We start from the raw sequence: 27,933 nt of genomic DNA, 5'->3' as shown, positions 1-27,933 counted from the left end.
AATACTTCACAATCATGCTTTATTCTGGTTGATTTAAAAATTAAAAATAAATCGAATAGAAGGTTAACCTGTTTTAACAGCACTCACACAAGCAGTACATTGTCCTCTTCTCCAGACTAGATGTGTTCCACTTTCTTCACCATAGGTAATGAAACTATACTTTTTCTTTACATTTCTGTCACTTCATCTTAATTAAATATAATTTATTGGTTTTAACTTCAAACAAAAACATCATTGATTGTCAACACAAATTCTAGCTTAGCACCAGTACAATAAAACTGTACTTTTGCTTGTTAAAATACTGTTTGCAATAAGAAAAAAAAAAAAAAAATCTCAAGAAGGATCCTGAATTGTACATTTGAAATGAAGCACCAACCATACAAAGCAATTTTTCATAAATTGTTTGTCAGATACACAAGAGGTCAAATATATTAATGACTATTAAATTAAGCACAAACAACAGTGTAAATAAAACACACGCCACATAGCACGTTGGAGTCCGTCCGTAACCCCATGAGGGGGGATGAGCAAGGTGCAGTAAAAGGATACCTATCCTATCCCTCCTGTGAGTCAGTCTTATGCAGCAAAGTGAAGGGTTGCAGTCAGAACAGAGGAGCAGAGGACGCTGGTCTCCCCACAGATCCTACTTCTACTCTCACTCCCATCATCTGGTAAGCAGGAGGAGTGAAGAAAACTACAGCGACACCTTTCCATCTGTTGAGATCTGTAAACAAGTATTAATTCTCAAGTTCAACTAAATCAATCCATGATCTGAGGTTAAGAAGCCTACAGGTAGGCCGCGGGTTAACACACCTAAGATGCTTGGTGAAATCATGTGCACTGCAAAATGAAAGACAAAAGAAAAGTAACACAAACTGAATGGCCATCTACTTAGCAACTTGAGAGTACTGTGTGGTTGAATGATGAAATGGATCACTGTGGTTCTATGGTTCTGTTAGCTGGGCAGATTATGTGTCTGTGTGTGTGTCCGTGGTCTCTGGGTCTCCCATGTTAATCTGGCCTTGGGGCCTTCCTGCTACTGTTAGCTGGCCTGGCCTGGCTGTAAACCTTTTAGCTGCACGCAAGAGTTCACCCAAATAAAAGCCTTGGATTATCTCCCACCCCAAAATATTATCTTTCCCTCAGGAGCAAACAAACTGAACAAAACCACAAAAAGAAAACCCTAAACATAATCCATCCCTAGCCACACGGATACATTACAACCAAATGTGATCGCCCTGGTGGCAAGATATACATATAGTACCATATACATATAGAATCATAAAAAATATGTTACCAGAATATTTATTGGGTCCTGAAAAATACCTACAGATTGGAACCTGAAAGCTGCTCTCCAGCACCGAGCACCCACACCCATCCTCAAGGTGGTGCCGCTTTGACCCCCATTTCTCCTCAATGTGGCGGTCCCAGGTCATTAGTGAGGTGTGTTCTTCCCAGTGGCGTAGACCAGTGGAGGCTGCTGAGGGGAGGACGGCTCATAATAATGGTCGGAACGGAGCAAAGGGAATGGCATTAAACACTTGGAAACCATGTGTTTGATGTATTTGATACCATTCCACAAATTCCACTCCAGCCTTTACCACAAGTCCGTCCTCCCCAATTAAGGTGCCACCAGCCTCCTGTGGCGTAGACATTGTTTCATTTCACCATACCACAACCACCATTACAACAGCTGGAGCCTCCCGACATTGTTTATTTTAATCTGCTGCTCGCGGGAGGTTAGGGTGAGACTCTGGGGACGTGTAGGGGAACAGTTTGGATGTGTGAGGGGCTGAGAGAGAGCAGAGGGGTGGGGGCTACCGACTGCAGGGCGTGGCTGTATCCGTCCTGTCCCCTTCCTCCTCCCCCTCGTCCTCCTGTAGGATGTGAATGGAGGAACCCAGCAGTCCCTGGAGCTCCGGGACACAGCGGACCAGCTCCACCGGCCCCTCTCCCTCTTCCTCTCCCTGAGGCTGTGCAGAGGCTGTGCTCACATGGCTGACAGACACCTGCCTACACAGCTCCGTCCGCGCCAGGCTCACCACCTCCAAGTGCGGGTACCGCGCCCGGAATATCCGGGAGGACATCTTCAGCCGCTTCAGGACGTCCGTCAACAGGAACCAATTGCAAAAGCTGTCAGGGACAAATGCAGGGTTGGTTTTAGAACTAGCTGAGCCTATCCAACAAGCTGATTCCAACAAGCTGATGGCTGAAGAGCGGTTTGAAGGATTTCAAAAGGTGCTTCTGGGTTTCAAATAGTAAGGAACAAAAAGCACTAGAATATGGGTGGAAAAGCTGGGACTATGTGTGTGAATGATTGTGTTGACAGGTGATTTTCTGCTCTGGTGTTGACTCACCCCTGGGTTAATGACACTTGGACATGGTAACAGGGTAAGAGGGGCTCCGAGGAGAATTCAAACATGAGACAGTCCCTATCAGAGTCTCCCTCCATCCTCCCCTCGTCCTCCTCCCGCTGAGAGAGCAGGAAGTCCCAGCATGCCTCCTGGCCATTCTCTGAAAAAACATGTAGTGATGTGAGCTCAGGACTGCCGGGAAAACTCGATTCACCTTTGTTCTAAGGACTATAAGCCTCGTTTCACCATGGGCTTAAGGCTCCCCCTAGTGGACTGTCCGGTTCATAACACCCACACTACGCATTCTAATCATGGCATATACAAGTCATAACACGGATAAGAGTGGATACATGGCAGTGGATGCAGAGGTCAATGGTTAGGAAAAGAAACCAATCAAACGAAGGTTTCTTACCAAACACAGAGCTGCTGTAGAAGTCCCATGGCAGACTGGGGTCCTGGTCACTTCTCCCCTCCAGGTCTGTGAAGTATTCTGAAACAAAGCAGATCCAGGGTCAGATTGAAACTCCACCAAGCACTCCTCTGTGATGTTCAGAAAATGACAGACTGTGATGTGTGTCACAGGGGTCAAAGGTGAAGGAGATGACAGGTTAGAGTACCTTTGAGGAAGGTCTTCATGCTGGGGCTCTGGGCCAGTTTGACCGCCGTCTGTCCAGAGTAGGTAGCCAGGGTGGGGTCTGCTCCGTGGTTCAGCAGCATCCACACCTCAGGCAGGTTATCACTGGCTACTGCGTCGTGGATGGGCCTGACAAAATACAATAACACGTGTTACTTTTCTCGTTTCATCAACATACATTTAAACTGCATTACAACGGATCTCATATAAGCCAAGCGTGAATGCTCTATTTTATGCAACAGATATAGTCTAGAATGAAAGTCCTTTATTGCAGGCATAACCCTTCAGCTCAGGAGTGTATGGCAAACAATATGCTCTCCAAGTCTGAGCCCTCATTAAGTGTTCAGAAGTCATTAGACGCCCACCGTGTTCCGTCCTGGGCGCTGCAGTTGACGTCGGCCCCATGTTTCAGCAGCACCTGGACGATGTGGCTCCAGCCTCGAGAGCACGCCTCGTGGAGAGCCGTGTAACCTGCGTTGTCACGCCGATTGACCTCCCGCACATCTTTTTCCAGACAGTAGAGCACCACGTCCTGCAGGAGGGACGGACACACAGCAAGGGTTTAACACCACAAGAAATAATACAAGAAATAATACAAGAAATATATGAATAACACTTGCACTTGTCTTATAAGACACTGTATTTGCTGTAGCAAAAATAAATAAATGATGTCTATATACAGTTGAAATCGGAAGTGTACATACACTTAGGTTGGAGTCATTAAAACTCGTTTTTCAACCACACCACATATTTCTTGTTAACATACTATAGTTTTGGCAAGTCGGTTAGGACATCTACTTTGTGCATGACAAGTAATTGTTTACAGACAGATTATTTCACTTATAATTCACTTTATCAGAATTCCAGTGGGTCAGAAGTTTACATACACTAAGTTGACTGTGCCTTTAAACAGCTTGGAAAATTCCAGAAAATGATGTCATGGCTTTAGAAGTTTCTGATGGGCTAATTGACATCATTTGAGTCAATTGGAGGTGTACCTGTGGATGTATTTCAAGGCCTACCTTCAAACTCAGTGCCTCTTTGCTTAACATCATGGGAAAATCTAAAGAAATCAGCCAAGACCTCAGAAAAATAATTGTAGACCTCCACACGTCTGGTTCATCCTTGGGAGCAATTTCCAAATGCCTGAAGGTACCACGTTCATCTGTACAAACAATAGTACGCAAGTATAAACACCATGGGACCACGCAGCCGTCATACCACTCATGAAGGAGACGCGTTCTGTCTCCTAGAGATGAACGTACTTTGGTGCGAAAAGTGCAAATCAATCCCAGAACAACAGCAAAGGACCTTGTGAAGATGCTGATGGAAACAGATACAAAAGTATTTATATCCACAGTAAAACGAGTCCTATATCGACATAACCTGAAAGGCTGCTCAGCAAGGAAGAAGCCACTGCTCCAAAACCGCCATAAAAAAGACAGACTACGGTTTGCAACTGCACATGGGGAAAAATATTGTACTTTTTGGAGAAATGTCCTCTGGTCTGATGAAACAAAAATAGAACTGTTTGGCCATAATGACCATCGTTATGTTTGGAGGAAAAAGGTGGTGGCTTGCAAGTCGAAGAACACCATCCCATCAGTGAAGCACGGGGGTGGCAGCATCATGCTGTGGGGGTGCTTTGCTGCAGGAGTGACTGGTGCACTTCACAAAATAGATGGCATCATGAGGAAGGAAAATTATGTGGATATGTTGAAGCAACATCTCAAGACATCAGTCAGGAAGTTAAAGCTTGGTCGCAAATGGGTCTTCCAAATGGACAATGACCCCAAGCATACTTCCAAAGTTGTGGCAAAATGGCTTAAGGACAACAAAGTCAAGGTATTGGAGTGGCCATCACAAAGCCCTGACCTCACACCTATACAAAATGTGTGGGCAGAACTGAAAAAGCGTGTGCGAGCAAGGAGGCCTACAAACCTGACTCAGTTACACCAGCTCTGTCAGGAGGAATGGGCCAAAATTCACCCAACTTATTGTGGGAAGCTTGTGGAAGGCTACCTGAAACGTTTGACCCAAGTTAAACAATTTAAAGGCAATGCTACCAAATACTAGTTGAGTGTATGTAAACTTCTGACCCACTGGGAATGTGATGAAAGAAATAAAAGCTGAAATAAATCATTCTCTCTACTATTATTCTGACATTTCACATCCTTAAAATAATGTGGTGATCCAAACTGACCTAAGACATGGTATTTTTACTAGGATTAAATGTTAGCAATTGTGAAAAACTGAGTTTAAATGTATTTGGCTAAGGTGTATGTAAACTTCCAACTTCAACTGTATGTTCAAATACACTACATGGCCAACAGTTTGTGGACACCTGCTCGTCGAACATCTCATTCCAAAATCATAGGCAGTAAAATGGAGTTGGTCCCCTCTTTGCTGCTAGAACAGCCTCCACTCTTCTGGGAAGGCTTTCCACTAGATGTTGGAACATTGCTGCGGGGACTTGCTTCCATTCAGCCACAAGATCATTAGTGAGGTCGGGCACTGATGTTGGGCGATTAGGCCTGGCTCGCAGTCGGCGTTACAATTCATCCCAAAGGTGTTCGATGGGGTCGATGTCAGGGCTCTGTGCAGGCCAGTCAAGTTTTTCCACACCGATCTCGACAAACCATTTCTGTATGGACCTCGCTTTGTGCACGGGGGCATTGTCATGCTGAAACAGGAAAGGGCCTTCCCCAAACTGTTGCCACAAGGTTGGATGCACAGAATCGTCTAAAATGTCATTGTATGCTGTAGCGTTAAGATTTCCCTTCACTGGAATTAAAGGGCCTAGCCCGAACCATGAAAAACAGCCCCATACCATTGTTCCTCGTCCACCAAACTTTACAGTTGGCACTATGCATTGGGGCAGGTAGCGTTCTACTGGCATCCGCCAAACCCAGATTAGTCCGTCGGACTGCCAGAATGTGAAGCATGATTTATCACGCCAGAGAACGCGTTTCCACTGGTGGCGAGCTTTACACCACACCAGCCGACGCTTGGCATTGCGCACGGTGATCTTAGGCTTGTGTGCGGCTGCTCGGCCATGGAAACCCATTTCATGAAGCTCCCAACAAACAGTTATGGTGCTGACGTTGCATCCAGAGGCAATTTGGAACTCGGTAGTGAGTGTTGCAACCGAGGACAGACGATTTTTTACGCGCTACGTGCTTCAGCACTCTGCGGTCCCGTTCTGTGAGCTTGTGTGGCCTACCACTTCGCGGCTGAGCTGTTGTTGCTCCTAGACGTTTCCACTTCACAATAACAGCACTTACAGTTGACCGGGGCAGCTCTAGCAGGGCAGAAATTTGACGAACTGACTTGTTGGAAAGGTGGTGCTTCGTTGAAAGTCGCAAAGCTCATCAGTACGGGCCATTCTATTGCCAATGTTTTTCTATGTAGATTGCATGGCTGTGTGCTCGATTTTATACACCGGTCAGTAACCGGTGTGGCTGAAATAGCCAAATCCATTAATTTGACGGGGTGTCCACATACTTTTGTGGTGCCATGTAGTGTACATACTGACTAAACTATTTTATTGAGAAAAATGTCTTTACTATGATGACCGTGATATATAGTTGTCTCAACTAGCTATCTTAAGAGGAATACACTAACTAACTGTAAGTCGCTCTAGATAAGAGCGTCTGCTAAATGATTAAAATGTAAATGTAATGTCAATTCATGTCTGATAAACTGAAACATCGTTGGGTTAGGGTCTGGTATGGGGTATGGGGCCCACCACACAGGAGTAATGATAGGGGGAAAAGCGCTGAGCATGAATGCAGGCAGGTGATTGGGTGGAGCAGTAGAGCAGTACCTGGTAGCCCAATCGGGCGGCTCTTTGTAGCAGAGTCTCCCCGGCGTTCTTGTTGACAATGAGCCGGCGAACCTCTGGAGGAACAGGTCTGCTAGGGGGAGACTCTGATGCCCCTCCCCTCCCTGAGGTCCCCTTCTTACTGGCAGGAGGGGAGGACGAGCACTTAGGGGTGGCCTGGAGGCCTGCTGGTTTCTTAGCGTTGGGGCTGTCGTCATCCGTTGCCACAGAGGCAGGGCGCTTGCCCAAGCTGCAACGTTTGGTCTTGAGCTGCTTAAAGAATACACATTTTGCAGGGTAATGAGAAAGTCATGTGTGACGGAGAGTCACAGCATGGACGAACGGCCTCACACTCTGTGCTGGAGGAAATCAGCTGCCAGAGCACAAATAAAATGAAATAAGTTGTAGTAGTGATTTAAGCCACAAGGGGGCACCATGAGCCAAGCATTTAGGCTCATCACGGCACACTGTATCTCACAACAAGGATCTGTTTGACAGGAAACACAAAGTCCAGATCTATGGCCTCTGCGATGGATGCTGCTGAACTTCCTACCTTCTTGGGCTCATCTGTGTCACTCAAGTGCTTGCTCTTGAACTTTCTCTTCCCAGAGGGTTTGTCGCTGGGCTCTGGGGAGGCCTCTCTCTCCGGGCGCCTCACCGACCCTGAGCGGGTGAACGAGGGCCTCCTGGGACCAGGCTCTGGGCTGGCGCCACGGCAGGTCAGAGTGGCACTGAGGCGTGGGTACATGCCAGTTGTCAAATCTACAGAAACACAGCAAATATTTACTCAATGGTTCTAAGCAGTGTATTGGGTGTTATTTAAACATGTTGTGTACTGACAGGCTCATAGGAAGCTACAAGACAAGAAAACAATGAGACTAGAACCAAAGCCCCATCGCAGTAAACATGCCTTCCATCTCTCCTGAAGTGTGCCATCCAAAATAAACAGTGGGTTAACGGCACTTTAAGGATATATGGATGTTTTCACATAATAAGCTGCAAATAGTGGGAAGCTACTGCATACGAAACCAGTTACACTGTATACAGTTCTATTCAGTCATTCAACTCGTACCAACTTTGCCTTGTGTAAGGCCCACTGTGATAATAACCACATCCAGACAAACCTGCAGCTGCTTCTATTTGTTCAATTTCCAGCTGAACAGTACCTGATCCAGATTGAGTGCCCTGCCTGGTGGTGACAGATCTCTCCTCCCCCTCTCCGTCTCCATCCCTGTCCTTCCCCGTGATGTACTCCCCATTCTGGTATTTCCTGTTCCGGCAACGGGACCGTTTCTTGTGTTTGGGGGAGTCTCCATCAGTGTTGGGCGCGGATCTGGCCTTGCCCTGGGCAGCCTTCTCAGGCAGGGGGTTGGTGCGCGGTCTGCCCCTGGGCCGGCGGGCAGGCTGGAGAGGAGGGTATGTAGGGGGGGGAGGGAGAGTTGGGGGAGGTGGAGGAGAGGGAGTAGCGAATCCCCAGTCGTCCAGCCAAGCCTCATCACCCCTCCGTCGGCCCCTCCTCAGCCTGGGGGTGGAGCTCTCTGAGGATGAGGGCTCCTTATTGGGTCTTCCAGGGCTGCTGAAGGAGATTGGGGTCTCAGAGCACTGGGGACTGGGGAGAGGACTGCTCCCGCTACCTGTGAAACCTACGTCAAAACAACGTAGACAGAGGAATCATAATAAAGGATTTCTGATTAGATCTTTGGCTGACGTAATATGTGAAGTTCTATTCTAGACTATCAGAAGAGACAGCCTACCTGGTTTGTTGTGAGCAGTCTGCTTGTTATCAGTGGGGCTGCTCTTCTCCCTGCTAGTGTTCTCTCCCTCCTCCCTGTGTGGGGATGGTTCAGCCAGCGACAGACTGTGCTCCAGTACAGGTGCACCTGGTTTCTTCTGTTGCAACACACAAGGGACAGAGTGAGAGCACTAAATAGGCCATTCAGGCAATTGATCGTAAAGCTTTGATGGTGATGGAGAGCATACGGAGAAACAACCGGACTGTATAAGCACTGAATTGCCTTTGTATTTCAATCAGTATACTTGAATCATAATACAGACAGGTACAGTGCCTTGCAAAAGTATTCATCCCCCTTGGCGTTTTTCCTATTTTGTTGCATTACAACCTGTAATTTAAATTGATTTTTATTTGGATTTCATGTAATGGACATGCACAAAATAGTCCAAATTGGTGAAGTGAAATGAAAAAAATAACTTGTTTCAAAAAATTCAAAAAATAAATAATGGAAAAGTGGTGTGTGCAAATGTATTCACCCCCTTTGCTATGAAGGCCATAAATAAGATCTGGTGCAACCAATTACCTTCAGAAGTCACATAATTAGTTAAATAAAGTCCACCTGTGTGCAATCTAAGTGTCACATGATCTCAGTATATATACACCTGTTCTGAAAGGCCCCAGAGTCTGCAACACCACTAAGCAAGGGGCACCACCAAGCAAGCTGCACCATGAAGACCAAGGAGCTCTCCAAACAGGTCGGGACAAAGTTGTGGAGAAGTACAGATCAGGGTTGGGTTATAAAAAAATATCAGAAACTTTGAACATCCCACGGAGCACCATTAAATCCATTATTAAAAAATTTAAAGAATATGGCACCACAACAAACCTGGACCAGGCAAGGAGGGCATTAATCAGAGGCAACAAAGAGACCAAAGATAACCCTGAAGGAGCTGCAAAGCTCCACAGCGGAGATTGGAGTATCTGTCCATAGGACCACTTTAAGCCGTACGCTCCACAGAGCTGGGCTTTACGGAAGAGTGGCCAGAAAAAGCCATTGCTTTAAGAAAAAATAAGCAAACACTTTAGGTGTTCGCCAAAAGGCATGTGGGAGACACCCCAAACCTATGGAAGAAGGTACTCCGGTCAGATGAGACTAAAATTGAGCCTTTTGGCCATCAAGGAAACACTATATCTGGCGCAAACCCAACACCTCTCATCACCCCGAGAACACCTTCCCCACAGTGAAGCATGGTGATGGCAGCATCATGCAGTGGGGATATTTTTCATCGGCAGGGACTGGGAAACTGGTCAGAATTGAAGGAATGATGGATGGCGCTAAATACAGGGAAATTCTTGAGGGAAACCTGCTTCAGTCTTCCAGAGATTTGAGAGGTTCACCTTCCAGCAGGACAATGACCCTTAGCATACTGCTAAAGCAACACTCGAGTGGTTTAAGGGGAAACATTTAAATGTCTTGGACATGCTGTACACCAGCGGAACCCAAAATCACAGTGGCTACATTTTACATTTTAGTCATTTGCAGACGCTCTCATCCAGAGCGACTTACAGTTAGTGAGTGCATACATTTTCATACTGGCCCCCCGTGGGAAACGAACCCACAACCCTGGCGTTGCAAGCGCCATGCTCTACCAACTGAGTTACAGGGGCTAGATGTACCAAGCTTATAGAGACATACCCCAAGAGACTTGCAGCTGTAATTGCTGCAAAAGGTGGCTCTACAAAGTATTGACTTTGGGGGGGGGTGAATAGTTATGCACGCTCAAGTTTTCTGTTTTTTTGTCTTATTTCTTGTTTGTTTCACACAAAAAAATATTTTGCATCTTCAAAGTGGTAGGCATATTGTGTAAATCAAATGATACAAACCCCCCCAAAAATCCATTTTAATTCTAGGTTGTAAGGAAACAAAATAGGAAAAATTCCAAGGGGGGTGAATACTTTCGCAAGCCACTGTAAGTTGATGGGTGGTTGATATTTCACATATTTTTTCAATTCTGCTTCATAATAAATGCGGACAAGAGAGTCAAGTGTGTGAATGTAATATGTTTCTTCCTTTGTTCAACCAACAAAAGAGAATAATGTCATTGTACAACACATAATCAAAACAACTCATCTAAATGGAATTGTAAATATTACAAAAGCAGAATAACAACGTACCTTTTTGGGACGTGGTTCTTTCTTAACTGGAGTGGTCTCCTGGCCTGGCTTTTTCTTCACTGGCACCACAGCCTTCTTTGAATGGTCCGGTGATGCCTTCTCCTTTGTTGGCTTCCTTGGACTAGGGGGCTTCTTCTGTTTGGTGAAGGCAGCTTTTGCTTTGGTGGGGGACTCCTCTTTAGTTCCATTCGTCTTCTTCTCCACCTCGACTACCCCTGCACACTGGCCAGTGAGGATGGATAGGGCAATCCCCTCCAATTTAGCACGGGGAGCAGACCAGCAGGAGCCTTACTCTCCTCCTTCACCATTCCTCCCTCCAACTCCTGGGCTAATTTGCTGTCCATCCTGTTTCTGTTAGCTGAACCACTACTTCCAAAGACCTGTATCTCTTTGCCACCTGCATGCTCCCCCAGTTTAACATGTTTCTCAGAGCTCTTTTCTCTGGACTCAGAGACACCTGTTTTCTCAACTTTGTTCATAACTTGTGTGGAATCCCCTTGAGAGGAAAGTGTCTCTTTGTTCTCCACAGATCTGATAGGTGGACATCCAAAGGAAGCAGTCTGACGGAACAATGTGTCCTGGCCCACTGTGTGGGTGCTCACCACAGGCTTTCTGGATGCCACAGGCGATAGATGGCAGTATCCCTCACCAGTCAATGCAGTGGTCTCTAGAGCTTTCTGCTTCACTATGGACTCAAGGTTGGACAGGGGGGACATTCTGGAAGGGCTTTGAAATTTGGAACCTTCTGAACTTGTGGCCCCCTTGACCTTGTGAGTCCCTTGACTTACCTTTCTTTGAACAGAAGCACCTTGGTAAGGAAGAAGTGGTGGTTGCTGCCATAATGGCTTGACGACAGTGAGGGAGTATGGGATTGCTGCTTTGACACTTGCAGATTTCTGATGAGAGTGTGAGTTGGTAGAGCCGGGCAGAGCTGTGGAGAAAGCCCCCTTAAAGGGACAGCTTTGTGTTACAGCTGGGCTGGTACTGTTAGGGTGCTTGATACCATGAACGTGCTGGTTCCCCTTCGTCATGAACAATGCCTTCTTTCCCCTTGAGGCCAGGTGTTCCCCTTGGTCAATGATAGAGATAGTCTCCTGTCTAGCAAAAGTCTGGAACTCGTCCTCAAAGGACCCCTTCCCATCTTTGCTACGTAGGGTGGAAGCAAGTATGGGGCTGGCCACACCTACATAGGTTCCTGGGAGGTTATTAATGGGGCCTTGAGAGGAACCTTTGACCCAGGATGAGTTGGGTTCCAAACCCTGGTGATTTAGGGGCCTGCTGCTCTGCTTTTGATAAGCCCCATTTCTGTGAGTGTCGGGTAGGATCGGGTATGGCACGGCAGAGCCATACGTTGTAGTATGGGGCCTCTTTGGATGGAGGGCAACTTTCTGACATGCCTCGTTATGGAGATGCTCTGTGGTGGCAACCATGTTTGGAGGGTCTTTGACTGCTTTTGGTCGCTTCGACTTGGCGGACAGGTCAAGGGGCACATCCCTTGCTTCAGTCGGGCAAGCAACCACACGGTCCTCAGCAGCAGATGGAGCCTTCAGTTTTAGAAAGCCTACGGATGTCTTGTCTGCACTGCGGTGCGGAGGGCCTTTCTCCACATGGTTCAGCAGCCTGCCCTGAGTGGTGATGCTGGCCAGTGCAGGGCCACAGCAGATGGCAGCGGTGGGAGACAACGTGAAGCGGGTTGGTGGGGCAGAGGCTAATGCTGGGTGCTGTATTGGGAGAGTGATAGTGGGAGAGGCCACCACTGAGGCGATGGAGGATTTATGCTCTCCTCCAGCTTTGGAGCTCTTGCTACTGGACGTCGAGTTACATTTGAGTTTGGGTGTTGCAGTGGGTGTTTTCTTTTCAGGTGCTGGACTTCGACCCACTGAGAAGTGATATGGATAGGTCCGCAGCAGTGGTGCCATGCCAGCAGCTGCGCTTTGTGGTTGACTCCCCTTCTGAAACTGGCTGGCTGTGGCTTCTCGCAATGCTGCGATCTGACCCAACGCGGGTGGAAGAGTGATTTTGCAGAGTGGAGATGAAAAGTTAGTGGAGGGAAGAAAAGCAACAGGCTGGCCTGGTTTAAATAGTGTTGAGCACTGAAACCCAGCTGGAAGACCAATCACTGGCTGGGTCTGAGTATGTGGTTTTTTATTGGACGTCACACTGCTGTGACTTGGGTTAACTGGGTCACCAGGGCTGTTCTTTGTACCACACGGCCACTGATGTATGGGAACGACCCCAGCACCATCAGCCTTGGGTTTAGGGACCTCTGACCTCTTGTCTGCTCTCTTGTCAGAGCTAATGAGGGGAGGGCCTGACGTTGGAGCATTGTTGTGTTCTTGCGGAGGATGGACCACTGGGCAATGGTTGAAGTTGCTAGGGTCTGAACAGACGTTGACCGGCGTTTTACAGTCTGTTGCTGTGGTGGTCTTGTTTGGCTGACTGAGGGGCACATCTCCTCTGAGCTCCTGGGGCAGCGTCTGAGGGCGATTCCCTACCATGCTCGCAGACGCTTTAATCGGAGCACCGATCTCTCGGGTCACCGTGCCTCCATCCCCTACATTCATTGGAGTTGGATCCACCTAGATAACAAGAAAGGTACATAAAGCCCATGTTCACTGCTCATGCAAATATATCTCAGGTAAAGCACCATAGCATCATCTGTGAAGCTTACAGTTCACTCAGTCAGTGTTCAGGCACAACAATTACCTGCATATGCTTTTCTTTAACACAACATTTCTTAGGTGTAGTTGACCTCAGGTCTGCAGCAAGGGGGTCTTCCTCTGTATAGGATGATATGCTGTTGAATGAACAGATATGACATACTGTAGTATGATCTGTGATGAGCTTATTTAACATAAAACATTAACATAAAACAAAGCTGTAACTGCATTTTTTTTTTTTTTATAGGTCAAACATTCTGGAAAAGAGACAATTGCACAGATATTGCATTTCTTTTTCATCATGGTGCCATTGGCTCAATACACCCGAAACTGGTCAAATGGCTCATTATTTTTAGCTCATGAGTCTTGTCATAGAAGAGGTTAGCAAAATATTACGAAACCGATTAGCCAGCCTACTGCTAACGCTACTATATATTCATATAGATTTATGTTAAGTTGGCACATTTGGGCTAAACATCATTGTTTAACGATTTTTTTTTTTTTTTTGAGAAAGTGCTAGATTGTTTTCTGTGTGTAAAGGCTCGCACACACATCGCACCAAATATGGATCTAGCGTTGGTCTGCCGGTCATTCCGCGCACTGTGTTTTAGGGACCACCCCATGTAGACGTCTGACTGCCGACACTGACCACACTCGATTCGCAAATTACGTTCAGAGGTGCTAAGAACTCTCGGCCAGCAAACACTAGTGGTGTGTCTAAGTCCTAAGAGAAGCTTGATGACGAGAGATGTCACACTGTCCTCAGTGAAACAATCCAGGAAGGCTTGGTTGTTGAAGTAAAAATATATGTTATATATTATTTAACATTTTATTTGGTATGTTAATCTTATCAAGAAAAATCCAATATTGGTACAAGGCATATTTGCCAATAACTTTCACTTACTCTACATTTATATTTTAGCTATGAGTAGGCCTATTTGCATGGACATAAAGATCCTAACATTGGAGTTTGATGCTTTGCCCTCTTAACTAGGGCCGGGATGAAACCAGCATCACGAAACTCGTTAGTATCGAGGCAAGGAAACAAAACACGAAGCGGATTTCACTTATTTAGGAGGAACAGCCCTAATGTTGGAAACAAACATCATTATGTTGTCATCCAGAGTGTCACATGTATTTATTTTCCAAGCTATAGCACACAATATTTTACATACAGCAGTTATTTTTTGCCATGGAAAAAATATTGCGATACTGGTATCGTCTCAGCCCTACTCTTAACCAAGGGAAATTGGCACATATTGCTTTAAAGATGGAAACCATATTTTATTACCTCTCTCACAGTTCTCCTTAGTGTTGCACGGATGGACTCGGTCAGTGCTGACCAAGCCATGCACGCTGCAGCACAGTGGACTGTCTGAGACCACAGAGAGAAGTAGAAACATGGGAAGCAGGTGGGGGTAACATTCTGAAATCCCTATACCAAACTCATTCATGTGGTCTCAACCCTCAACCCATTTCCAGCTCATTTAAGAAATCAATCCGAGGGTCAAGGAGAAGAGAACCTGAGGAATGACGCCATATAATGTAATTCAAATTCTTAACTACAGATACTCTGTTATCAAGAATGAACAATTGGTACAGCTCAAAGCACTGGGGAGTAAAGAAGACTCCAAATGCAAGTCTAGCTTCTGTTTCCCTGCCTTGACCATGATACCCAAATTCCAAAGTAAAGAGAGCAGTTAACAGTGACATCTCATCAGATAGGCCAGGAGACTGTAACCAGGGCCGTAGATACATATGAGGACGCCAATGTCCGGACCTCTGTCCGTACCTCTGTCACCCCCCCTATGGGACTCCCAATCACGGCCGGTTGTGATACAGCCTGGAATCGAACCAGGGGGTCTGAAGTGACGCCTCAAGCACTGAGATGCAGTGCCTTAGACCGCTGCGCCACTCGGGAGGTGTTTTCTTTCTTCTTTTTAAAAACTATTTTCTATATTGTAGAATAATAGTGAAGACGTTAAAACTATCAAATAACACATATGGAATCATGTAGTAACCAATATATTTTATATTTGAGATTCTTCAAATAGCCACCCGTTGCCTTCATGACAGCTTTGCACACTCTTGGCATTCTCTCAACCAGCTTCACCTTGAATGCTTTTCCAACAGTCTTGAAGGAGTTCCCACATAAGCTGAGCACTTGTTGGCTGCTTTTCCTTCCCTCTGCCGTCCGACTCATCCCAAACCATCTCAATTGGGTTGAGGTGGGGGATTGTGGAGGCCAGGTCATCTGATGCAGCACTCCATCACTCTCCTTATTGGTAAAATAGCCCTTACACAGCCTGGAGGTGTGTTGGGTCATTGTCCTGTTGAAAAACAAATGATAGTCCCACTAAGCCCAAACCAGATGGGATGGCGTATCGCTGCAGAATGCTGTGGTAGCCATGCTGGTTAAGTGTGCCTTGAATTCTAAATAAATCACAGACCGTGTCACCAGCAAAGTACCCCCCACACCATAACACCTCCTCCTCCATGCTTTACGGTGGGAACTACACATGCGAAGATAATCCGTTCACCCACACTGCGTCTCACAAAGACACGGCGGTTGGAACCAAAAATCTCCAATTTGGACTCCAGACCAAAGGACACATTTCCACCGGTCTAATGTCCATTGCTAGTGTTTCTTGGCCCAAGCAGGTCTCTTCTTCTTATTGGTGTCCTTTAGTAGTGGTTTCTTTGCAGCAACTCGACCATAAAGGGCTGATTCACAGAGTCCCCTCTGAACAGTTGATGTTGAGATGTGTCTGTGACTTGAAGTCTGTGAAGCATTTCTTTGGGCTGCAATTTATGAGGCTGGTAACTCTAATGAACTTACTCTCTGCAGCAGAGGTAACTCTGGGTCTTCCATTCCTGTGGTAGTCCTCATGAGAGCCAGTTTCATCATAGCGCTTGCAACTGCACTTCAAGAAACTTTCAAAGTTCTTGAAATTTTCCGGATTGACTGACCTTCATGTCTTAAAGTAATGATGGACTGTCGTTTCTCTTTGCTTATTTGAGCTGTTGTTGCCATAATATGGACTTGGTCTTTTACCAAATAGGGCTATCTTCTGTATATCCCCCCCCTACCTTGTCACAATACAACTAATAGGCTCAAACGCATTAAGGAAATAAATTCCACAAATTAACTTTTAAGAAGGCACACCTGTTAATTGAAATGCATTCCAGGTGACTACCTCATGAAGCTGGGTGAGAGAATGCCAAGAGTGTGCAAAGCTGTCATCAAGGCAAAGGGTTGCTATTTGAAGAATCTCAAATATAAAATATATTTTGATTTGTTTAACACTTTTTTGGTTACTACATGATACCATATGTGTTATTTCATAGTTTTGATGTCTTCACTATTATTCCAAAAAAGATTTTGTAAAAATAAAGAAAAACCCTTGAAAGAGTAGCTCTGTCCAAACTTTTGACTGGTAATGTATATACACTGAACAAAAATATAAAAGCAACATGCAACAATTTCAAAGATTTTTCTGAGTTACAGTTCATATAAGGAAATCAGTCAATTGAAATAAATTCATTAGGCCCTAATCTATGGATTTCACATGAATGGGAATACAGATATGCATCTGTTGGTCAAAGATATATTTTTAAAAATAGGGCGTGGATCAGAAAAACAGTCAGTATCTGGTATAATGGTGGGATCACCATTTGCATCATGAAGCGTGACACATCTCCTTTGCATAGAGTTGATCAGGCTGTTGATTGTGGCCTGTGGAATGTTGTCCCACTCCTCTTCAATGGCTGTGCAAAGTTGCTGGATATTGTTGGGAACTGGAATACGCTGTCGTACATGTCGATCCAGAGCATCCCAAACATTCTCAATGGATCACATGTCTGGTGAGTATGTAGGCCATGGAATAACTGGGACATTTTCAGCTTCCAGGAATTCAGCTTCCATTTTCAGCTTCCAAATCCTTGCGACATCATGACACATCTCCTTCGCATAGAGTTGATCAGGCTGTTGATTGTGGCCTGTGGAATGTTGTCCCACTCCTCTTCAATGGCTGTGCAAAGTTTGGTGAGTATGCAGGCCATGGAAGAACTGGGACATTTTCAGCTTCCAGGAATTGTGTACAGATCGTTGTGACATGGGGCCGTGCATTATCATGCTGAAACATGAGGTGATGGCAGCGGATGAATGGCACGACAATGGGCCTCAGGATCTCGTCACGGTATCTCTGTGCATTCAAATTGTCATCAATCAAATGTAATTGTGTTCGTTGTCCGTAGCTTATGCCTGCCCGTACCATAACCCCACTGCCACCATGGGGCACTCTTTTCACAACGTTGACATTAGCAAACTGCTCACCCACACGACGCCATACATGTGGTCTGCGGTTGTGAGGCCGGTTGCACTGCCAAATTCTCTAAAACGACACTGGCTTATGGTAGAGAAATGAACATTCAATTCTCTGGCAACAGCTCTGGTGGACATTCCTGCAGTCAGCATGCCAATTGCACGCTCCCTCAACTTGAGACATCTGTGGCATTGTGTTGTGTGACAAAACTGCACCTTTTAGAGTAGCCTTTTATTGTCCCCAGCACAAGGTGCACCTTTGTAATGATCATACTGTTTAATCAGCTTCTTGATATGCCGCACCTGGCACGTGGATGGATTATCTTGGCAAGAGAGAAATGCTCACTAACAGGGATATAAACAAATTTGTGCAGAACATTTTAGAGAAATAAGCTTTTTTGCGTGTATTTTGCGAAAATGTTTGGGATGTTATATTTCAGCTCATGAAACATGGGACCAACACTTTACATGTTGCGTTTATATTTTTGTTCAGTTTATATACACTGAGTCTACAAAACATTAAGGACACCTGTCCTTTCCATTACATAGACTGACCAGGTGAAAGCTATGATCCTTATTGAGGTCACTTGTTATTAAATCCACTTCAAATCAGTGTAGATGAAGGGAAGGGGACAGGCTAATGAATGATTTTCAAGCATAGACAATTGAGACATGGATTGTGTATGTGTGCCATTTAGAGGGTAAATGGGCAAGACACACAATTTAAGTGCCTTTGATCGGGGTATGGTAGTAGTTGCCAGGCAAACCAGTTTGAATGTGTAAAGAACTGCAACGCTGCTGGGTTTTTCACGCTCAACAGTTTCCTGTGCGTATCAAGAATGGTCCACCACCCAAAGGACATCCAGCCAACTTGACACAACTGTGGGAAGCATTGGAGTCAACATGGACAACCATCCCTGTGGAACGCTTTCGACAACTTGTAGAGTCCCATGCCCCAACGAATTGAGGCTGTTCTGAGGGCAAAATGGGGGGTGCAACTCAATATTAGGAAGGTGTTCTTAATGTTTTGTACACTCAGTGTATATTTTGTACACAATAAATAAAATCAGTTTCAGGTCATCATCTAAATATTACTCCCAGCGTCGATCAAAGCTCATAACGCTTATATTATTGATCTGACTGAGTTTTAATTGTGCCTGCCTCTTCGCGAACGAGTGGAATCATGAAAAGTGGTTTGTTTGTTATGTTCGCCTGCGTCCCCAGAATTAGCCTTTTATTTATTAAAAAAATGTACCTCCTTTTTCTCCCCAATTTCGTGATTACTATCTTGTCTCATTGCTGCAACTCCCCAACGGGCTCGGGAGAGGTGAAGGTCGAGTCATGCGTCCTCCGAAACACCCGCTCCACCCGCTCGCTTAACCCGGAAGCTAACTGCACCAATGTGTCAGAGGAAACACTGTTCAACTGACAACCGAAGTAAGCCTGCAGGCACCCGACCCGCCACAAGGAGTCACCAGAGCGCGATGAGACAAAAAAAGTCCCCCGGCCAAACCCTCCCCTAACCCGGACGACGCTGGGCCATTTGTGCGCCGCCCTATGGGACTCCTGGTCACGGCCGGTAATGACACAGCCTGGGATCGAACCCCAGGCTGTAGTGACGCCGCAACACTGCGATGCAGTGCCTTAGACCGCTGTGCAACTCGGGAGGCACTGGATTAGCCTTTTTAACAACACATTCACCTCTCTCTCAAACGGCTAACTCCGCCCTCTCGCGGCACAGGCCCGAGGGCCTGAGACGTGAAACGACCTACCCCAGCTCGGAGTCAGCTCAAGTAGGCCACTAAAGACGCTGCTGACAGTGTGTTTGCGAGATGCCGGACAAAAGGCAATTTTAAAACCGTTCCGCGTCTCCTGCCGTCTCTGCAGACATCCCCCAAACAAACAAAAACCGACTCTCTGAGAATGAGTACACAACTGGTAAATAGTCGCTTATAGATATGTCAGTGAGTCAGGTGGCTAGCTGCCAGCAGAGACTTTAATTACAGTAATGTTGAAGGGCTCTGGCTAGTATTACTTAGCTTCTTACTTCATCCTTCTAGCTGGCTAACGTTAAACGGAGCTTACCTCAGCAGGAGCAACAAGTAGGCTACTAAGTTATAATAACTTTGCTTTACAGAGAGTAGGATACTGAGACAGATAGTGCTGTGACGCTCAGTGGTAAGGCTGAGTCAGGCTGCAATGCATGCAGGAGGAAGCAGAGGAGACAGAGAGAGAGAGAGGAAGCAAGCAAAGGCAGAAGTTAGTACAGTGGTTCCCAAACTTGTGGTCTGGGCCTCCTGTGGCATCCCCTGAGAACACCTGTACTAATCTTATCAAACAAGTTAGGAACTTAAAAAAGTAAGAAGATATGTTTCAATATGAACGTCTCCAGATGGACTATCTTCCCAATATGCCGACATTAAAATGCTATCAAAATTCAAACAACACAGTGTAATATGTTTCCACTTGTTAAATCTACTTCAATCAGTGTAGATGAAGGGCAGGAGACAGGTTAAAGAAGGATTTTTAAGCCTTGAGACAATTGAGACATGGATTGTGCATGTGTGCCATTCAGAGGGTGAATGGGCAAGACACATGATTTAAGTGCCTTTGAACAGGGTATGGTAGCAGGTGCCAGGCACACCAGTTTGAATGTGTCAAGAACTGCAACGCTACTGGGTTTTTCACACTCAACAGTTTCCCGTGTATACCAAGAATGGTCCACCACCCAAAGGACATCCAGCCAACTTGACACAACTGTGGGAACTATTGGAGTCCATCCCGGTGGAATGCTTTCGACACCTTGTAGAGTCCATGCCCCAACGAATTGAGGCTATTCTGAGGGGGGTGCAACTCAATACTAGGAAGGTGTTCTTAATGTTTTGTACACTCAGTGTATATTTTGTACACAATAAAGAAAATCGATTACGGGTCAACATCTAAATATTGCTCCCAGCGTTGCTCAAAGCTCAGAACACTTATATTATTGATCTGACTGACTTTTAATTGCGCCTGCCTCTTTGTGAAGGAGTGGAATCATGAACAGAGTTTTTTTTCTCTCGTTATGTTTGCAATTATGCAAATTAGCAAAACAATTTTACCACTACATAATTGATATTAATACTGAATCGTAAGTAATATTCTAACAATTAATGTGAATGTGATAATATGATAATCTGTGTGCTCCATTGATGTCTGTTTGTGCGGAGCTTGTTTAGGTATACAAATGTGAATGCGAAGAGATTTGAGAAAAAAAAGATATCTATGTAGAGAGTTAATGATTTTCTGCAATTCATCATTACAACTGACTGAACAGTTGCTGATGCTACTTGTCAAAACCAATCATTGTAGTTGCCGAAACATACCCGTACCGTAAAACGTGAGTGACAGCCCAGGTAGGCTCCGTCTCTCCGCTGAAATCGGCAAACATGGGTTGAATATAGTTTCAAGCATATAACTGAATATAAGAGGTTTCTGCATTCATTATCGCATAACCTTATGTTGCTACTTGCTAATACAGCTAGTTTGTCTTTGTGCTACAGTTAAATCGTCTCCTCTGCTGAGTAGCCAATTGGAATGCTATGGATGTATTTGAGAAACATATATTTTGTTTTTCTCATGCTGGCAAAACAAAGTCACACCTGTCCCAACTATAATGAGGTGGCTATCCCATAGAGTCAATCGGCTACGTCTAAAATATAAATAAAATAATCTCCCTCAGACTCCAGACTACTTGCTCCCGGTCAATTGACTGCGCAGCCTTCATGCACAAAAGAGACGCATCCGAGTGTCAAATCTATGCTTTTGATGATGAACAAAATATAGTCGTTTTATTCCACCAGTTCAACTAATCGAAAAATTGGTTAAATCTCTATAAAAACAACGTATTCATGCTAAAACTCCGGGCATCCCACTCGCCCAAATAGCTGGAGAGCAGTCGTATCATAATAGGAAAGGACGACACTATTGCCTCTCAGGTGATCAGTCAAAACAGACTACACATGATCAAAATGGAACCAAATTTATCCTTGATTTTTGAAGCGAGAATGATGCGATAGCAACCAGTACAATAGGCTACAAAGCATGCATTTCCAATATCTAGAACGAAACGACTGACACGATAATTTATTTTGCCTTATCAAATACTTACATCGTTCATCCGCACTTGCACGATACCCTACATGCACAATGTGGACAACTACCGTCACATAATGTTGCCAACATCAATCGATAGCCAAATATCACGGAACAAACATTCCAAACTCCAATGACCATATTATTTAATCAATCCATAGACCACGAGGTAAAGTGTCCATGACGTCTTTTACTGATAAATAACATGATTGAAGAAACGAGGTAATGATATAATGTTGGACTGTATTGAATAGACTGAAATTGACCGCATGAGGGATACATTGCACTTTAGCAGACTGTTTCCTTTGCTCATTTTCTGATTAAAAGTATTTCAGAACTAACAGAGGGTAGGGCAACAATCTACACAGAACTTGTAGTTGGCTACTGTAACGTGCACCGTACATAATAAGGAAATCAAAATGTAACTCAGGTTCAAAATACCACGAAAAAATGTCAGATCCCTGCGCAGCAAAGTCTCCGCGAAGCCAGTATTTGTCTGCATTACACAGTGCCTTGCATGTTTAGACAGGCTACTGTATTTATCTCCGGCCGTGCGACACAAAATGTTGATTTGACTGTCTTTCATCGGCCCTTATCGAACCGCTTCTGTGTTCAAAGACATGCATGAGTCCGACCCGAACCGAGTCGTCTCGTCCCTGATACGGAATAATTCGACGGGTACTTAGCAAGCAAGATAACGATGTCAAATGGCACAAACAATTACAAACCCGTTCGTCCAGGGTGTAAATGAACAGTATATATCACAGCTCCAGCGAGAATCAAGTCTTTCGTTCTTGTCGGTTGCTGTTCACTAATCTCGACGGTTTTCGGTTCTTAAAGTCCGGGGGGGTTTCGTCAAGACAGTCCGTACTGTATCTCGGTATACGGTCTGATGGGAGAGAAGGTGGACTGATAGTCTGGGATTTGTAGTGTTTGGCTACCCACGCGCAAACGATACAAATCCTGTGGTGGGAGGAGTAATGACTGCAAGTACCAGCATGCAACGCAGTACTCCAGCCGCTCAAGGGGAAAGGGGGATCGCAGCGGTGCGCTAAACTGAAAAAGCTTACCGAAGTAACAAAGTGAAAATGGACATTTTCATCATAAAGACACCGATTTATATTGAATGAATGCACGAATAACAATAATTAATAATCCAATGAATTGAAGTACCCCTGCGGATGGTTGCATTATGGACTAAAGCGGTCCAACAAAAGAAGTGAGCGAGGTATTGGTTCAAAGGAATTAACACGAGGGGCCCGAGATCCTGTCGGGTGTGTGAAGGGGAAATACTCAAATTTCACGGTGTATTTATATTATGGAGTCCCCATCATTATCATAACAACTTACTGTAGGCTTTATGGATTTGATGTATGGTCTAGGAATATAGCCTTGTTGTAGGCGGCAGAAATCTATTTGGACAGACTTTCATATAAAGCAAAAAACATTACATTTTAACGACAAGAATTAAGATTAATACGACCACATTATATTATCACCCCTCCAGGCCCAGTTGTACACGCCCTGCTTACACTACTTAACAATGCACATTGCCCCTCACTGCCTCTCCCCTGGTCTCTCCTTTGACAACCAGGCCTCCAACCAACTTGTACTTCAAACACCCTAACACTGACCTCCATCACTTCCCTGAATACAATCCCCTTTCTCGCCTATTCCAGGCATCCACCTTAAATTTCAATCCCCTCCCCAATCATAATCCTAAATGACTGATATCCAGAAATGCACAATTTCCACACCCCACATCTGTCTCCCCTCCCCTATATCACTTGATTCTGTTTCCTGTATGTTTATTTACCTGGTCTCTCTCCCATTAACCTTTACATTGACCTTTGCTCTCCTCCCAACTCCTCCACTTCTTTAATGCCATTGTCCCTTCCTTCTCAAACTCATTCATACAGTCACAGCCTGTTGACCCATCTTTCATGGTTATTCATTTCTTCATCACTGTGTGGATAGTTTTATCCGTTAGACTAACATTCTGAGATTAAAATCAATATCTGAGGATGAATGGTTTCAAATGAATTCACACTGGCTTTATGACTGAAATAGGGAAAATTCCAAATATACACTGAGTGTACAAAACTTTAGCAACACCTGCTCTTTCCATAACATAGACTGACCAGGTGAATCCAGGTGAAAGCTATGATCCCTTATTGATGCCACCTGTTAAACCCACTTCAATCAGTGTAGATGAAGGGGAGGAGACAGGTTAAATAAGGATTTTTAACGTTGAGACAATTGAGACATGGATTGTGTATGTGTGCCATTCAAAGGGTGAATGGGCAAGACAAAATATTTAGGTGCCTTTGAACGGGGCATGGTAATAGGTGCCAGGCGCACAGGTTTGAGTGTGTCAAGAACTGCAACGCTACTGGGATTTTCACACTCAACAGTTTTCTGTGTGTATCAAGACTGGTCCACCACCCAAAGGACATCCAGCCAACTTGACACAACTGTGGGAAGCATTGGAGTCAACATTGTCCAGCATCCCTGTGGAATGCTTTAGACACCTTGTAGATTCCATGCCCCGACGAATTGAGGCTGTTCTGAGGAAGGTGTTCTTAATGTTTTGTATGCTCAGTGTATATGGCAAACTCTATCACTCAAGATTACTCAAATAAGACAAGGGTAGTTTCATTTAGAGGTGCATTACATTTTATAATTTCAGTCTCTGATCAGTATTTCATCATTTGAAACACATGACAACCTGACCCGTCATATCATGCAATAGGCTATTTTTTTCTGTTGGTCTCACTGATTTCTAGACAACCATGGACATCGATTTCTAGATTGTAGGCCATGCAAGACAGTGTCATTCTAGAAATAGACTACAGAAGCTGAGATGAATCACTGTTTTTGAAAAATCTGCATAATGTGTTGAGCAATTCTACCTTTATCTCATATAATATTAAATAATATTGGCACCATTTCCCGCATGAAGGCCTTTTTATTGAGTGATTATCACGATGACCAATATATTTGCAATCAATAAGACTGTTAGACATGCTTGATGTTTTAGAAGTGTGTCAGCCAAGTTCTGTTAGTTCAGAGATTATTATTTCAACATTTAAAGTGACCTACATGTTTTTATGACAAAATATTATGCTAATAATCACTCCACTCATATAAGCCATTACAGGTGGTAATTAACAATTAACAACACATATATCAAGTCAACTAAACGTTTTTGAGCATTGATTAATTGTTTTCATAGAGTTGTAAATAATGTTGAGGTAAAATAGGTGTGAATGATCAAGGTTAGAGGATCAGCTGACTTTACACCAATATAACACTGATTACAAGTTTCAACGAGTGTCAGGTTATCTGGATACATCTTACAGTTAACTTGAACAGGCACCTGTCCTAAAAAATACATTTGAATGTTTGGAGACTCAGGCGATATAAAGAGGCTGAGAACCTATAAGTTATATTACCTTGCAAGGTCAAAACGGTTAGAGACAGGTCTCGAAGCCTGGGTTGTTTTGATTAATGCAGAATAAACATAATAGCCGACCCCAAAACATTCTGCAGGCCACGCGCTCTTACAGTTGGCATCTAGAGAAAAGCCTTTGGCACATGGTTTATAACAATTTCGGCTATTTAGAATCAGGCCGGCGCGGGACTCTTACCTGCATCATAGCCTATGCAGGTAAAAACGAAGTAACCATGGAATACAATATCACCGACTTGTGAATGACAGACATTTATATATATACATTCCGTTATAGCAAATGTCTAAATGTCAGGTAGTCTAAATGATGATAGAAGTAAAAATGTATGTTGGTCGTTTAACAATGACCTATTTCTTCACTGTCTCCCGGCTGCAGCCGTTGCAGCACAGTGATGCACCCCCATCGGACCGACACACGTTCGTCTTTCAACTATTTCGCAGGCTTCATCTAGGTGAAGATATCTTTCGGTGTGTAGGATAATTTACCCATTGCCCAACACCGTTCACTCGCGAACAGCAGGGAGTGCTGCATGTCGGCGGACAGCCTAATATTGACATATAGCCAAATATCAAAAATAGGACAAATATACGCATCACACCGCCCATGCTACAGAATAACACGCCTGATTTTGAATGTGCCTTCCTATAAGCGGAACCAGGTTGTTGGCAGACTTCACATTGCATTGCGTCGGAGAGGGGGTTACCCAGAGACCTCAACGACAGAGCGAAAGCAATCCCGGTAGTGACCGGCTGCTACGGGCTTCTCCAGTTATCGACTAGTTTTAGTCACTGCCACTACCACCGGACGTTCGAAGCTATAGGCTCAAACAACTTAAATATAGTGAATTACAGTACTCCAGTGTAAATCTGACTGTTGATCAAAACAATCACACTTAAAACAGCAAGTTCACAGTGAATGAAGCCGCAGTGTTTTGTTGAAGGCCTTGTGAAAATGACCGTCGTTCCCTTTCAAAACGGGGCTTAGGCTACTTTTAGTAAATTTGGTCGATTTATGGAATATTCTAATGCCTCATCCAAACAACCTAGGCCTGGGATAATGCCGCTATAGAGTAGGCCTAAGGCATGTCCTGTCACGTCTGAGTTCGCGGTTGCCATTACCTGGTATAATGTTTACGTCGATAAGGGAGTAAATCATCCAAGCCTTTACCATGGAGGCAGAGAAGAAGTTGGAGACGATGTTCTAAATTGGCAGGTTGAGGATGCCACTGAGGTGTAAACTCATGGCAGATGGACAATAATATTATAATAAAATACAGTGTGAAACTAGAATTCACGTTACATCTTTTTTGGGATGTAGTAGCCTTAGCGAAATATAATGTGGACCACTGCCTACTGAGACAGGATTTCACCCCAAGAAACATGTGACATGTTTATCCTGACACTTGAAGACGTCTTTAAATTACCAAGTGCACACCTTGAATACCTTTAGACAGGTTTGTTATGGCCTGTACATGGATTTACAAACTTTACTGTACACAATTATTGACAGCAAAGTTTGGGAGAGTTGACTGTTGCCCTCCATGGCGTAGTGCAATGCCCCCCTTAATGCCCCCTGCTCGCCAGTACGCCTTTGTTATTAATCGCATGGTATCGCACCGCCTTACCTTGCGCTCCAAACTGCCCTCGCAAAGCTTGCAAATAGAGCCTTTCACACCGCGACAAGTGATTGCTTGAGACTTGGTGACTTCTGTTAGGGGTCAGGAATATTCATTTTTGGTAGAATAATTCCAGAGTGAAATTTTGACTTCCCTCATCGCCCGTTTTCCAGAACGCAGCAGCTGGAGATGAAAATCGCGCACCCTGGGTCCTAGCGCCGACAGAGGCCTAGAGGTGCATAACAGGTGGTGACCGTATTCGAGCCTTTGATTATATAATTGTAAATTCAAAACATGGACATCTTTGGAATCATTCCTTCCTAATAATGAATAGGTCTACCACAACAGCCGAACTCTGGTGACCAACGTGGTGTTTTGGCCGCATGCTTCCAAGTGTGTTTTTCTGAACCATCATTAGATAGCTGACAGAGTGGTAGTCAAATTACAAATTTGACAATCATATTTGTAATATGATGTCATATCATATTACTATTATAATATTTGGCTACTGGATATTTCTTCCTGAAAATGATATGTATATAAGGAAAGTTACTCAATAATTTTATAACAATAAAATAATTGTGGCACTAATTTGGGATTTTCTTCTGCAATTAAATGCATAACACATGAACATCATGATAATGACGTCAAATATTTTTGGTGTAAAAGCATAGGCCTATTTCCTTATCATTAGGGATTGTACTGGAGTTTGTGCATGGCTTTATACTGGTACTCCCTGTATATACAGTGAGGGAAAAAAGCATTTGATCCCCTGCTGATTTTGTACGTTTGCCCACTGACAAAGACATGATCAGTCTATCATTTTAATGGTAGGTTTATTTGAACAGTGAGAGACAGAATAACAAGAAAAAAATCCAGAAAAACGCATGTCAAAAATGTTATAAATTGATTTGCATTTTAATGAGGGAAATAAGTATTTGACCCCTCTGCAAAACATGAGTAGTACTTGGTGGCAAAACCCTTGTTGGCAATCACAGAGGTCAGACGT

General features: G+C 44.5%; 2 protein-coding genes across 4 annotated transcripts; both read right to left on the bottom strand.

The window, feature by feature from the left end:
• Nucleotides 1-10,920, bottom strand: LOC121532322 (BCL-6 corepressor-like protein 1). Its single transcript, XM_041838216.2, has 10 exons — nt 10,719-10,920; nt 8,566-8,701; nt 7,978-8,454; nt 7,365-7,573; nt 6,815-7,084; nt 3,354-3,520; nt 2,972-3,117; nt 2,767-2,844; nt 2,358-2,514; nt 1-2,133 (listed from the first exon to the last, which is right to left on the bottom strand). Exons 4-10 carry the CDS (start codon nt 7,557-7,559, stop codon nt 1,818-1,820), a joined length of 1,329 nt encoding a protein of 442 aa, XP_041694150.2. The 5' UTR covers nt 7,560-7,573; nt 7,978-8,454; nt 8,566-8,701; nt 10,719-10,920; the 3' UTR covers nt 1-1,817.
• On the bottom strand, nt 10,719-27,089 carry LOC123481277 (BCL-6 corepressor-like protein 1). Of its 3 annotated transcripts, none has more exons than XM_045227159.1 (3): nt 26,934-27,089; nt 13,425-13,515; nt 10,719-13,297 (listed from the first exon to the last, which is right to left on the bottom strand). In XM_045227159.1, the coding sequence occupies exons 2-3, from the start codon at nt 13,428-13,430 to the stop codon at nt 10,928-10,930; spliced, it is 2,376 nt and encodes a 791-aa protein (XP_045083094.1). In that variant the 5' UTR covers nt 13,431-13,515; nt 26,934-27,089; the 3' UTR covers nt 10,719-10,927. The 3 variants fall into 3 exon arrangements, with proteins under 3 accessions (XP_045083094.1, XP_045083091.1, XP_045083098.1); XM_045227156.1 differs by lacking the exon at nt 26,934-27,089 and adding an exon at nt 22,565-22,731; XM_045227163.1 differs by lacking the exon at nt 26,934-27,089 and adding an exon at nt 22,565-22,731 and having other exon boundaries at nt 13,425-13,498.
• Between the last annotated feature and the right edge of the window lie 844 nt (nt 27,090-27,933).

The sequence above is a fragment of the Coregonus clupeaformis genome, chromosome 2 (genome assembly GCF_020615455.1).
Source record: "Coregonus clupeaformis isolate EN_2021a chromosome 2, ASM2061545v1, whole genome shotgun sequence".
NCBI classification, from domain to species: domain Eukaryota; kingdom Metazoa; phylum Chordata; class Actinopteri; order Salmoniformes; family Salmonidae; genus Coregonus; species Coregonus clupeaformis.
Note: the sequence above shows the minus strand (reverse complement) of the source record. Positions and strands in the feature narration are given on the sequence as shown.

Excerpts from the sequence above, each read along its gene's own strand:
- LOC121532322 (XM_041838216.2), bottom strand. The coding sequence starts at position 7,559 with ATGTACCCACGCCTCAGTGCCACTCTGACCTGCCGTGGCGCCAGCCCA. Across the intron at positions 2,845-2,971 it reads CATGAAGACCTTCCTCAAAG|AATACTTCACAGACCTGGAG; the intron begins GTACTCTAACCT and ends GCTTTGTTTCAG. Across the intron at positions 2,515-2,766 it reads CTACAGCAGCTCTGTGTTTG|AGAATGGCCAGGAGGCATGC; the intron begins GTAAGAAACCTT and ends ATGTTTTTTCAG.